The sequence below is a fragment of the Hypanus sabinus genome, chromosome 9, assembly GCF_030144855.1.
Source record: "Hypanus sabinus isolate sHypSab1 chromosome 9, sHypSab1.hap1, whole genome shotgun sequence".
Lineage (NCBI taxonomy): Eukaryota > Metazoa > Chordata > Chondrichthyes > Myliobatiformes > Dasyatidae > Hypanus > Hypanus sabinus.
The window spans coordinates 99,994,952-100,009,980 of NC_082714.1; the positions used below are offsets into that span (position 1 = coordinate 99,994,952).

General features: G+C 39.8%; 1 protein-coding gene across 1 annotated transcript in view; it reads left to right on the forward strand.

Annotated features, from left to right (window-relative positions):
• Window positions 1–15,029, forward strand: part of LOC132400103 (cadherin-22-like) — an 845,421-nt gene that overhangs the window by 319,977 nt on the left and 510,415 nt on the right. Inside the window, exon 3 of the mRNA XM_059981179.1 lies at window positions 1,993–2,112. Coding sequence (XP_059837162.1) covers window positions 1,993–2,112 — 120 coding nt within the window. The remainder of the gene's footprint in view (window positions 1–1,992; window positions 2,113–15,029) is intronic.

The following is a 15,029-nucleotide window of genomic DNA, read 5'->3' on the forward strand; positions in this document are numbered from 1 at the left end:
TTGATTCACTGGAAGAATTCAAGGATTCTGCCAGAGAAGAAAGTGGGTCCACTTTTGGGATTTTCAGCTAAGGCTAATTTTTAGTTTCTGACCTTAATCTGAATTGCTCAGATACCTTAAATATCCCTTTGTTTATCCTTTCTCGATTATGGATGATCTTTTACCATAATTTCTGATTAACCAGTGGGGAGCCAATTGTATGTGGGTATGAGTCTCAAAGGCCAATATCTGCTAGGTAAGACATTTAAATTAGATTAATTGAATTGAAATTGTAAACCACAAAAAATACCTGGATGGTTCTTCTGATTTTAATTCGTACCTTTGAAACCCCAGGAGCTGCTGTGCAACTCACTAAATTCTTATGCATCATTGCCCCTGCTTCAAGATACCTTCACTGCTATTATCTAAGTTTTCCGCTTGACACAGAATTGTTACGTGGCAATGTCAGTCTGGTGCTCTCATGGTGAGCAGGTTCCAGAATCACTTGTTAGTTTCAAATTAAATTTCTTTACGGTTGAACACCTCTCTCAATGTCTGCAGCTCACTGCACCCTGCAAGCACAACATTCTCAAAGAAACAAAAGTTCCATAGTTTCAAGTTCAAGTTTAAGGTAAATTTATTACCAAATACATATTGTATATGTCACTATATACTACCTTAAGATTCATTTCTCTTGCAGGCATTCAGAGTAGATATAAAAAATACAATAGAATCATTGAAAACCTAGACAGAGACAGACAAACAATGCAAAAGAAGTCAGCCTGTGCAAATACAAAAAAACAATAAAATAATTATTAATATTGAAAACATGAGTTGAAGAGTCTTTGAATGGGAGTCTATAGGTCATGGAATTAGTTCAGTGTTGAGGTGAGTGCAGTTATCCATGTTGGTTCAGAAACTAAATCGCTGCTTGGATCATACGATAGAATCACAAAATCATACACTATCTCATACTATACACTCATATTCAAAAATCACTTTGAGTATTGAAAGGGACACATGACAGTGCTTCCTTTTTACATTAATCATCACAGGAAAAAAAAGGACTCTTTGGCTGGAGTATGATATACTGGAAATAACATGTCACCTGCCACATGATAATGTGAGAATGACATATACTGCAGCTGTGGGACTGAGGGCAGCACAGAACGGAGATTATTTTAATTCAAGTCGGGAACTCTGAACCATTACTTGTAGGGTACTCTCTAGTGCATTTCTTTTTGCTTCCTTAATCCTTTAGCTGTTTCTCAAGAACCTGCTTCTCAGATGAACTGAGGACCAGTTGATAATAGTGGATTGCTTTTTAATGATGCATTGATTGTATTTTATACCCCTTCATTCTGCATCTGTGATCAATGAAAATTTGTTGATTATTATTTCACAATACTTCTAAATAATGTGTGGCATTTTCCATTACTGTTACATCCAAAAAGGAATAACAGGAGCATGAGCTCTTCTCTACCATAAGTTCCTCGAGCTCTCTACATTTGGAAGTGAGGCTTCATAGGATTCCTTCCTCCCCAGAAATACCAGTGTTTCTGTGTTCCCTATGAAGCTCTACATGCATATTTGTAATAAAGATTTTAAAGCGGGCCTGCATTGTAACAGTTTCATTGTTTTGCTTTGAATATCCAGTTAATAAGCAGAGGTGAGACACAATGAATTCTGAAGTCTCTCCCAATCTGCCCCATATGGGAATGACAACAGCTACACTATGTCTGGAAATTTACTAACAATCCTGTTCTTTGGATTTTGTATCGATCAAGATTGGGATATGACAGGTAGCTGATGTATCCACTAATTGCCCATGCAATGACAGAACAGGACTATAAATACACGGACTGTATAAAAAGAACTCTTGAGAAAACCTCACTTGAAGCCAACAACCTGATCTTATAAGTTTCGTGCTCAAATATAACAATTAGTGTATAATTTAATGTCATGAGTAATTAAATTTTAAAAAGTGACCAATGTTGCCCCTGTTTTCTGCAGGGACATCGGTGATGCAGGTGACTGCTTCAGATGCAGACGATCCAACATATGGAAGCAGTGCAAGGTTGTTATACAGTCTGGTGGAGGACCAGGACCAGTTCACAGTGGATCTCAAGACCGGTAGGTAGGAGCTGCACCTTGTCCTGAATACAGTTCTTGCTATAGGAAAGAAATACCAGGCTCTAATGGCTTTTCCACATTGTCCTGATTTCTTAGTTGCGGATATTAATTGTCTCTGGGTCTCAAATTTATCAGAATATTTCCATAATGACAGAATATCCTTACATTAAAATGTATTGTCTACACCTATCATCTTCTCTCAATTTTGTGATTCTTAAATGTCCTTATTCTTCACCTTTCCTTTTTCACAACTGCTCTCGTTTCTTGATCTCTGTGCATTTTGCCTTGTTCTCCAATGTTTTTCTTTGTGGCTCCACATCTCTCTTCCTTCAGTCAATTTCCTTTCCTCTTCTGTGTCTCACACATTATTTCTTCTCTTTCCATTCCCCTTTTGTGTTTCACTCCTTCATTCTACCTCTTTTTTGCTTCCTTGGTTTTCTTTCCATCACATTTATTTCTTCTCTCGCTTCTCTTGCTGTCCTTTTGTTACTCATTTCCCGTGACCTTCCATTCATGTCAAACAGTCCATTATTAGGACCTGGAATATTGGAATAATACAGGCAAAAGGATCATCCTCTTTTATAAAAATATTGATGAACCCATTTCTTTCCATCAATGGAGAGCATGACCTCATTAGTCTATAATCAACAATTGAAATTATTCAAACTGATTGATTTTTGGCAATGAGTTTTAAATGCTCCTCCTAAATGATATTTGACATGCCATTTGCTATTTCAACTGAGAAGTCATCTTATTTATCAATGCTCTGGGAAAGTGTATCATTGCACTAACATGCGGTGAAATCATAACACAACTTTTTAAAGATAGGAAGTCAGGATTATGAGCAACACACAAAGTGTTGGAGGAGCTCAATAAATCAGACAGCACCAGTGGAGGGAAATGAAAAGTCAATATTTCTGAGTCCAGATGAAGGATCTTGAGCAAAATGTCATCAGTCCATTTCTCCTGCATAGATACTGCTTGACTTGCTGAATTCTTCCAGAGTTTGCGTGCTACTCCAGAATCCACATTTCACACTCTCTTCTGTCTCCAGGCAGGATTATTACCCTGGAACACTGGGTGTTATCTCATGTTTCCATATGTTAACCATACTTTGTTAAGTAGTTGATAAGTAGTTCCTGTTTCACTCTTGTTATTCCTGAGATGCATAAAATACTTTTTCCATTGAAAATAAAATGTTGGAAATACTCAGCAAGACAACCAGTAGCTGTAGGGGTAGATGTACAGAAGATGTTGCAGGTGGTCTCCTAGAAATTAGTTAAAGGAAGATTCAAATAAAATATTACTTTAAATTGCAGAATAAGTGGGAAGAAGGGATTGGACAAAGGGAAAACCTGTGATAGGCTGTGTCCAAGTTTAATGAAGCAATTAGTGTTGATTATACTTTTGTGTCTATCTGTCCAGTTGGAGAAAGAGAACCTGAACCAATGTCTTGTTTCTGTCTATCCATGCTAGGTGTTGTTCAGAGAGCTGGAGGGGTTTTTGTATGGAATGCTTCAGATCTCAGGGAGACCTAATGTGGCAGCTTCATTGGTGAAGCACTATCACTGAACAGCTCATCCAAGTTCAGCTGTAGATCAGGAGGTCGATTATCTATCTTGGCTTCAGGACACGCTGGTCTGAGATTTCTGCCAGATGACTCCAGTCAGGTTAACTTAGTGAGCCAGCATTTGGGAGAAGGAGGCACATAAGCAATCAAATATTGGCTCTTGTCTCTATGGAATTGGCAGCAGGTCCACACAGAGGTCAAATAATCAAGTATTAATTAAATGCAGCAGTTGTAATTTAATGGTTTATTCATAAAAATACACATCAATGTGTTCAAGTCACCAACGAGAAAATCTGCAGATGCCGGAAATCGAAGCAACACAGACAAAATGCTGCAGGAACTCAGCAGGCCAGGCAGCATTTATGGAAAAAAGTACAGTTGACTTTCGGGCTGAAACCCTTTGGCAGGACTGGAGAGAAAAAAAAAGATGAGGAGTAGATTTAAAAAGTGGGGGAGTGGAGAGTGAAACACAAGGTGATGGGTGAAACTGGGGGTGGAAGGGATAAAGTAAAGAGCTGGAAAGTTGATTGGTGGAAGGGATACAGGGCTGGAGAAGAGGAAGTCTGATAGGAGAGGACAGAAGGCCATGGAAGAAAGAAAAGGGGGGGAGGAGCACCAAAGGGAGGCAAGAGGCAGGCAAGAAGATAGGATAAGAGAGGGAAAAGGGGATGGGTAATGGTAAAGGAGAAGGGGTAGATATTATTGGAAATCGAGAAATTGAAGTTCTTGCCATCAGGGTGGAGGCTACCCAGATGGAATATAATGTGTCGTTCCTCCAACCTGAGTGTGGCCTCAATGCGACAGTAGAGGAAGCCATGGACTAACATATTGGAACGAAATGAGAAGTGGTATTAAAATGGGTGGCCACTGGAAGATCCTGCATCTTCTGGCAGACAAAGGTTAGGTGCTCAATGTAATGGTCTCCCAATTTACATTGGGTCTCACCGATATACATGCATATCTGTTCTTACCCCATCCTACCAGGGAAAGGGTTCCTCTTGTCCTCACTTACCACCCCACCAGCCTCCACGTCCAGCATATAATTCTCTGTAACTTCCACCACCTCCAATGGGATTCCATCATCAAACACATCTTTCCCTCTCCCCTCAGCCCCATTTTCTGCTTTCTGCAGGGATCGCTCCATATGCGACTCCCTTGTCTATTCATCCCTCCCTACTGATCTCTCTCCTGGCATTTATCCTTGCAAGCAGAACAAGTGCCCCACCTGCCCCTTCACACCCTCCCTCACTGCCATTCAGGGCCCCAAACAGTCCTTACAGAAGAGGTTACACTTCACTTGTGAGTTTGTTGGGGTCATATACTGTGCTCGGTGCTCCCAGTGTGGCCTCCTGTGTATCATTGAGACCCGGTGTAGATTGGGAGACTGTTTCACCAAGCATCTATGCTCTGTCCACCAGAAGAGGTGAGATCTTCCAGTAGCCACCCATTTTAATTCGACTTCCCATTCCCATTCTGATATGTCAATCTATGGCCTCCTCTACTGTTGCAATGTGGCCACACTCAGGTTGGAGGAACAACACCTTATATTCCATCTGGGTAGCTTCCAACCTGATGGCATAAATATCAATTTCTTGAACTTCCAGTAATGCCCACCCACCCTCTCTTTCACCATTCTCCATTCTCTTTTTCCTCTCTTACCTTATCTCTATGCCTGCCTGTTGCCTCCTTCTGGTGATCTTCCCCCCCCCCCACCACTTTTGGCCTTCTGTTCTCTCCTTTCAGACTCCCCTTCTCTAGCCATGTATCTCTTTCACTAATTAACTTCCCAGCTATTTACTTCATCCCTCCCACTCCCCATTTCACCTATCAAACTTGTGGTTCTCCCTCTCCTCCCTTTTTTCTCTCTCCTCATTTATTTTTCACCAGTCCTGTCAAAGGGTCTCAGCCCGAAAAATTGACTGCCTTGACTGTTGAGTTCTTCTAGCATTTTGTGTGAGTTACTTTCATGTGGCATTGTATTTATCTGGATGACAACATTTTGCGGCGAGATGCTCTAGAAATATTTTTACTCAAGTTGCTCAGTAATTCCTTCTCTAAAATCTGCTCAGTCAACAACCGTCTACTTTTACACAGTATATCTAATGTAGTGTAAGACAATCCTCCTTCAATAAACTTCAGGTACCCCTCCTAATTCATTCATTCTTCTTCAACTTAACATTCATGAATGTTCAAAAGATGTTTTTGAAATTAAAAGAACTGATCATGATGTAGGTGCTTTAAGATCAGGCTGACAATTAAATTAGAATGCCCATTACCATCTTTTAAAGAAGATATTTGGTCCATGTTGAGTAGCATTGTGTTCCGTCAAACTGAAATGATCAGCAATAGTGTTTGGAGAATGAAAGATTTTGAGTCTATTACCTTTGAAATAATATCTGACAGAAATGCAATAATAGATGACAAGCAAAATATATTAAAATTTGTTACAAGTGGAGAGAACATGTATGGGTAGTACTTGAATGAATAAATGATAAAATAAATTATCTAAATTGGCACCCAGTGTATTGACTGTTCTTCTCTCAGGTGTGAAATTTATGGTTATGTCACAACAGTGTGTTAACCGGCATGAACTAGTGTTTATTCCAGATAATTACAAATTGTGTCACACAGCAAAAAAACACACAAATCATCCAATTATTTGTACTAGGTAAATAAAAAGAAAACAATAAAGGCTTGCATTTATTTAGCAGTCTTCATATTGAGACACCTCAAAGTGCTCTACACACAATGAGGTGCTCAATGATGAACAGTCACTCATGCAGTAGAGGAAAGGCAACAGTCAGTCCGTGCTCAGCGTAGACACCAGCCAACATTGTGATACTGATCACAACTCAATCAGTATGTAGAAAGGTGTAAACGTTTGTCTTGAAAGAAGACATATCGAGATTTAGCAACCTAGAGGGTGAATGCTTCTCCTCTCTGATTTTTATTTCTAATGCGGCTGGATTCCAAGCACAAAGGCCCAACTACTTCTCCAGAGTCTCCCTCGGGTAGGTCTCCATTCTTTATGTGTGAGCATTTGCAGTGACAATGATCGGGTCTTGGGGGAGTAAGAAAAGAGAGGTGATATTTGACTTGATCTCATCCAATATGTACAGGTACATGTTTTGTAAAGATTAAAAGATATCAATCAGGAATTGGAGCCATCAATATTCTGCTCTCAGCCCAGGGATTCTGAGATACTGACATCTAAGTTCAAAGTATGTTTTTATTATCAAAGTACACACACACACACACACACACACACACACACACACACACACACACACACACACACACACACACACACACACACACACACACACACACACACACACACATACACACACACACATATATATATATATATATATATATATCTTGTATACAACCCTAAGGTTCATTTTCCTGCAGGCATCTCAGCAAAACTATACAATAAGAACTTTAACAGGATCAATGAAAGATCAACTAGTGTGCAAATGACAGCAAATTATGCAAATACAAATATAAGTAAATAGCAATAATTAATAAGAACATGAAATAATAAGATAAGGAGCCCTTAAAGTGAGATCATTAGTTGTAGAACCTTCCAATGGATGGGAAAGTGAGTGTAATTATCCCATTTGTTCAAGAGCCTGATGGTTGTGGGGTAGTAACTGCTCTTGAACCTGGTGGTGTGACTCCTGAGGCACTTGTACCTTCTATCTGATGGCAGCAATGAGAAATGAGCATGGCCTGGGAGATGGTGATCTCTGCTGATGGATGCTGCTTTTTTATAACAGCACTTTGTATAAATGTGTTCAATGGTTGGAAGGGCTTTATCCGTGATGTACGGGGCCAAATCCACTACCTTTCATAGGATTTTCCACTCAAAGCCAGTGGTGTTTTTATATTAGGCCATGATGCAACCAGTCAACACAATCTCCAGTACACAGGTTTGTCAAAGTTTTAAATGTCATGCCTGATCTCCACAGACTCCTAAGGAAACAGAGACACTGCCATACTTTCTTCTCAATTGCATATATGTGCTGGGTCCAATACAGGTCTTCAAAAATAGTAAGACCCTGGAATTTAAAGTTGCTAACCCTTTCTACCTCTGATCGTCCAATGATTTCTTGCTCATGGACCTCTGGTTTCCCTCTCCCGAAGTCTATAATCAGTTCTTTGGTCCTGCTGACATAGTGTAAGAGGTTGTTGCTGTGACACCACTCAGCCAAATTTTCAATCAAAGAATAAGCATTGAGAAATTACCAAAATACTTAAAACATCCAAAAACACTTATCAAAGCACTTTAAACTCTCACATAAAAAAACTATTAAAGCCAGTCCCTCAATTCTTTACAGACATTCTATTCCATTGAAATCAATATAATAGAACATCCCAGTCACTTGACACAGTGTATTTAAGTACATTCTCCATTGTAAACGGTGGAAAGTTGCTGAATTTTCTGTTGTTCTGTTAGTTTCACAAGGGTAGCAGTGCTGGATTTCAATTAATATGTTATGCATCTTGGTGTCCACATGCCGATTGGCTGATCCTGAAGCCAACAGTGCCCCCTGGGGATATGCTGTCAATTAAGACCAGAATTTGGCATATTTTTGTGTAAAATCAGGTCTCTGTTTCTTAATCCTCTGTGGGTAAATATCATTATAGAAGCAGGTAAATACTGCTATACATCATATCCTGGCTAATGGGTTATCATTTGAATAAGTTTTGGAAAATTAAAGTTCACTTTTGTGTAACTGAGTTCACAAACTCATCTTCCCATCTTGTTACTCAGTTTGTTATCCTGTAACATATATGCACACAATTCTTAACTCCATAAATGGTTTACCCTTTTGATATTGATTAACAATTCTTCTGTCCTTCAGGGAATATTTCCAACTTCCTCCTAATGTTTTCAAATTTATTTTGATCCCATATATATTCACTCCTGCAGAAAATCTCCACTCACCTGTTATAAAATCCATAATTTGATAGTTTTCCTCAATATTGTCAATATTACTTTACTCCCTGCACAAACCAAGCTCTAACAGTGGTGCTACGCATTCCAGGTGTTAAATTGTTATTTGCATCATGCTAAGGAGCAACAGAAAATACTATTTTCTCCATTTACTCCTTCCTTCAGTCACCTCCTGCGTTATAGTGGTGAAGTTTGACTGCCAGTTGGGAACTTTACTGTAGAATGGCATTATACTGTACACTTATCATTATGGCATCCACAAGGGCAAACTAAAGGCAGGGAGCTGGAATCATCAATTGAAATGTCGAGACTAAGATAGAGAGGGTGAATTGTGTAAAGCAGCCAACGTACTCAATTTACGTTAAAGGATGCCTTGTAATTGACAAGTGATTAACCCCATTTTTCCAATGATATACTCCAGTCTGGGATGAAAGTGACAGCATTAACGATGCTGCTGACCCCAAGCATTTCACTGTAGTTGAGTTTCGACTTTTCAATTACTGTACAATCTAACACATTCTATTTTTTGGAGCATATCTTCAGTAACCTCTGTTCTTCACTTTAGATTTACTTTTTGTGTCTTCCGTGGTGGAGTCAAATGACTAATGGACTATTTTCGTTTGACATAACTGTCCACAGCAGCTCATTACCATTGGCTATTCTGGCTATGAAGCTGACTGACAATTTAAATTCTGCTATTAAGATTATAAATGTCAGAGATTAAAGATGCTGTGCCTTATTATGATCCCCATCAGTTCTTTTGGCGTGCTGAGGGCTCCAACATGATAATTATCCTGTCAACTCCCACCACCTGCTATAAAATCCACATTGGTCATCAGGGTAAAGAAAAGAATGTATGTGCTTGCAGTGTTGACCATATTTTTTTACTTCTTTCCCTTTTCTGGTCAGTCAGAGAATGAGAGAGAGGTGACTCCATCCCCAAGAATATGTAAGCATGAGCTGCAGAGTCCTTGAAAGTAAGTTGTCCAAAGGCCCAGAGCTGAGATGAGTCAAGTTATCCATGCTGGTTCAGAAGCCTAACTGTTGAAGATAATAACAATGCCTGGACCTCTTACTTAAACTGAGTGCCTCCTACACCAAATGGATTCAAACCTCCTGTTTGTAATTTGCTGATAATTATACTGTGCTCTCTATGGGAGCTGTAGGTTTAATTAAGGAATAAATCCAGCCAGACCATGAAAACCTAGCTCATCACCATTGTTGGTGGTTCAGGCCATTTTGGGAGCACTGTGTCAGTCAAAGCTCAAAGAATCTTCATGTAATTATGCACCAAGTGGGTGTGAGGCTGAAATAGCGAGGCATGGCTTATTGCTTTCAATGCAGGTTTCCAGATTATCCATCACTGTCCATGGGGATATAGAGAAAACTCAATGCATTGAGTGCTCTGATTAACAAACGAGAAACAGCCTAAACTGACACCCTTCAAAACGTTGTCAGCAACTTTAACCTTTGATGAAATCTCTGCTCAATTATCATATCAACACCAAGGGTCCAAACACACTCAACCATTGCTACACTACCATCAGGAATGTCTGTTGTTACGCCTCTAGAATGCATTTTGGGAAATCTGATGATCAGACTGTCCTCCTCCTAACTGCAGAAGCTTAAGTACAGGGCTCAAGGGGTAAGGACAACAAAGAGGTGATCATGTGAGGAAAAGGAATAGTTGGAGGATTGCTTTCAGCTGGTGGACTGGGGCATGTTCAAGAACTCAGCAGAAGGACTGAAATACTACATCACAGTTATCATGGACTTTATAATGTCATGGATGAGTGTAACCCCAAAAAAAGCATTCAGTGCCTTCCCAGCCAGAGAACTGAGAGATCTGCAGTCTGCTGAGGATCACATCAGTGAGGTTCAGGACCAATGACCAGATAATATACAAGAGGTCTAGGTATGACCTCCTGAAAGTCACCTCACATGCAAAGTGGCAACTGTGGGTCAAATCTGAATCACAGAAACAGTATTAAAGCGTGGACGCTATCACTTTCTACAAAGTAAAACCAAGCAAAATATGTTTTGATCCCAGATGCTTGCTTTGACTGACAAAACATGGAGGAAAATCTTGCAGCCCTGACAACCATGTGTTTTCACTCTCTGAGGCAATATGAGGGCATCATTCAGGAGGGTGAACCTACGAAAAACATTTGTCCCAGACAGAGTACCTAGCCAAGTACCAAAGACCTGTACTGATCAAGTGGCTGGAATGTTCACTGACATTTTTAACCTCTCCCTTCTGCTGTTGGTGATGATGCATGTTAACTCCTGTCTGAGGAACAAATTGGATCCACTCCAGTTTGCCCACCATCGCAACTGGTCAACATCAGGTGCCATTTCATTATCTCTTCACTCAACTCTGAAACATCTGGACAGTGAAGGTGCATACATCAGAATGCTCTTCATTGACTACAGCTCTGCATTCAACACTATTATCCCCTCAAGACTAAACAATAAGCTCCAAGATCCAGGCATCAATACCTGCTTCTTCAACTGGAACCCTGATTTTCTCATTTGCAGACCCCAGTCAGTTCAGATTGGCAAGAACATCTCCTCTACAATCATCAGCATGGGTGCACCTCAATACTGTGTGCTTAGACCCCCTGTCCTACTTGCTTTGTACTTATGACTTTAAGTATAATGCAGCTACACTTCCATATAAAAGTTTGCTGATGACACTGTTGTGGCTGGCCAAACCAAAGATGGTGACGAATCAGGATAAAAGGGTGGGGGGGGGGTACGAAATTTGGCTGAATAGTATCACAACAGCAACTTCTTATTCAATGTCATCAAGACAAAGGGACTGACGATTGACTCTCAGAGGGGCAAACCAGAGTTGCATGAACCATTCCTCATCAAGGAGGAGTGGTGCAAAAGGTCAGTAACTCAAAATTTCTTTTCAAAGGATCTGTCCTGGCTCCAGCAAGTAAGAGCCATTACAAAGAAGACGTGTACTCTCTTAGATGTTTAGACACATTCAGCATGTCATCTGAAACTTTGACAAACTTCTACAGATGTGTGATAGAAGACTTCACTGGCCTAGTATAAAAGCACCAATGCCCTTGAAGGGAAAAGTAATGGATGCAGCCCAGTCTATCATGGGTAAAGCCCTACCCACCAATGAGCACATCTACAAGGAACACTATCCCAGGAAAGCAGCATCCATCACCAAGGACCCCCACCATCTAGGCCATGCTCTCTTCTCACTGCTGCCATCAGAAAAAAGGTAGAGGTGGCTCAGGACTCACACCACCAGGCTCACAATTATTACCTTTCAACGATCAGGTTCTTGAACTAGAGGGGATAACCACTCAACTTCACTCACTCTATCACTGAACTGATTCCACAACCTATGGACTCACTTTCTGCAACTCATGTTCTCAATATTTAATGTTTATTTCTCTTTTTAATTATCTTTTTGTATTTGCAGTTTGTTTGCTTTTACACATTGGTTAGTTGTCCATCTTTGTTGTGTGTGGTATTTCATTGATTCTATTTTACTGTTTGTATTTATGATGAATTCCCACAAAAAATGAATCTCAGACTAGTATATGGTGACATATATGAACTTTGATAACAGATTTACTTTGAACTGGTTAAAAAACTGTTGAGGGAATTATGAGAGTTTATGGGCCATAATGGAACTGATAGAAATTAATGAAGTTGGATTTGTTAAGAAGTCAGTATATCATTTGGTAATCAGGGACTGGTATCCAAGGCTTAGACTAACAATGCAGGACGGGATGATAAAAAAGAGTACAGATGCTGGTATCTGAAACAACATGCAAAATGTTGGTATAACTCAACAGGTCAAACAGCACTTGTAGTTGCTAAAAGTGTAAGTTGATATTTCGGGTCAAAATCCTGCATCAGTATGGGGTAGATGGAAGAAGTCAGTGCTGAGAGATATTTGTGAGAAGGATAATTTTAATAGTAGGGAAGATGAGGTGGGTGGTCAGGGTATTCTGTGATTGGTGGTCAAACATTGCAAGAAGTGGTTGTGAGAACAGTGAGCTGATGTTAGAGTCTGTGGAGGAACTCAGTGCTGCGAGCAGCGTCTGTGGGAGGAACAGAATTACCAACATTTCAGGTCAAAACTCTGCATCGGGGGTCGTTCCTTTGAGCATCTTCCGCAAACGCTGCTCAATGCAATGAGTTCGTTCAATAATTTGTTTGTTGCTCCAGGTTCCAGCATATGCAGGTCCTGCATCTTCAGTGAATTACTGTGAACATGGTGGAGGAAATGGTTTGAGTCATCGTGAGACAATAAGCTCTTATATGCTCATAAGGGGTGGTTTATTTACATACGGACCACAGGGGAACTAGGTTTTATGCTATTGTGTGCTATGTTGAACTGGATAGCCAGCACCTCGTGAGGCAAAAATCACCTTTACCACCTCTCGTGGCAAAGGTCATGGCACTGAAATGTGGCTTCTGTATGGGTGACCATGGACTCTAGTGCAAATGACATTATAAGATCTCATTGTAAAATCACTCCACCTGCTCCTATTAGAAGTAGGTTAACACAGATCTGACTTTACCTTTCAAATGTTAAACCTTTCACCCCATTCATAAGAAAGATGCTGTAGGAAAATAACGACATGTGTTGTCCACTTTGCACCTCCTGTGCATTGCTATCTGCTAGGCATTAGGAGACACCTGTAAGTTTGGACAACCTGCCATTAATTTATGTTATTTTAAAACACAGCTGATGCATCAATTTGAAATCAGATGCTTTCTATTTTAGGACACTTCAAGATTTGTTTATATTTCCTAAATGTAATCTAAGTAAATAACTAATGTGTGGAATTCAGAAATTGCAAATGCCTCCTTTGTTTAATCCAATCAGCTGCTGTTAGCTCTTGGGGGAAATTTGCCGGAATTTATTTTCAGAATTTCTACTATTATTCTGTCAATATTTTGCATTGCATGTTATTAACATGATGCATTTAACCATTTCTTGCACAATTATTTGCCTTGTTAGTGAATGATTCCAGAATTGTAATCAACTTACAGTAAACCACTATCTTATGTTACAGTCCAGCAACAATGAATATATGATTGAGACAGATTTTTTTTATAACAAATAAAACATTTATTAAACACTGCTAAAAAAACCCAAAAGAAAAAAAAACGACTAACTTACCTGGAAGTCAGCTACGATACAGCAGCTCGAACAGTCCTTAAAGTGAGAAATACAAACTCAGCTCATTAAAATAGTATTGCAAAAGAGTCCAAAATGATTTACAGTCAGTTAAAGGAGAGACTTTCCTTGAATTAAATCCTCTTTCACAACGTTACTGCTGATCCCAGCCGAAGTATGCTTTGCAGAGGGATTTGCGATCGAAGAAAATAAAATGGCTTAAAGGCACTGACCTTTCCTTGGGGAAACTCTGCATCCAACTCTCTGCTCTTTTTTGGCAAAACAGGAGTTAACATGGACACAGGTTACTAATTCCTCATGCGAAGATTAAATAAAGGTCAAACCCGCTTCACAGCCAAAATCAACTTTCTTCAATCTTTCAGCTTCCCGAACTTCCACGAATTTTCACTGTCCGACTAGATTTTAACTGACAGTATTGTAGCAAAACTGCCAGCAATAACCTTTGAGACTTAAAACAGAAAGTAAAACTCCACTTTTAAACGAAACTGCGTCATAACATCAAAATACGCAGCGACATGGAGTCAGTGGCGAATTCAGCCACAAACTGCCCACGTCACAGGATGGGGTTCTCTTTTTTATACCTTGTTGGAAAAACTATCACATGACCTCTTACTGATGGGAAAATGACGTCACTCCACCATCACAAGACCATTGCCTCATGTCCAGCATAGCCTCAATTACATCATGGTCATGTGACAGGTACAAGATACCCACGGGTACATAACACTTAAAGTTACCTGATATGATAAATTAGGCTCTTGATCTTGCATCTAACTGTCCACCTGCACTGTGCTGTCTCAGTACTGTGACATTTTATTGTGCACTCTGATATTGTTTAACCATGAACAACCTCAATGCACTGATGTAATGACTGATCTGCGTGGCTGGTATGCTGGACGAGGTTTTATCTGAATCTTGGTGCATATGAAAATAATAAACCAATGTACCAATTTAGCAAGTTTATCACATCATGAAAATCAAAAGCTTACCTAACGTAGGGATTCAAGCAGCACAATTGCCTAGAGTTTGGTAGAGGAGAACAGCTCATAATTGGACTTGTTCATTGGATCTTTCCTGTATCTTTCAGCTCAAACATGTTTGAACTACCGACTGCTGCAAGTGGAGCTGGTAAAGACAACAATCCTTTAAGAATCAGAACTATCACACCAGCAAATGTATCCCTAACCAATGAGGCATAAGGA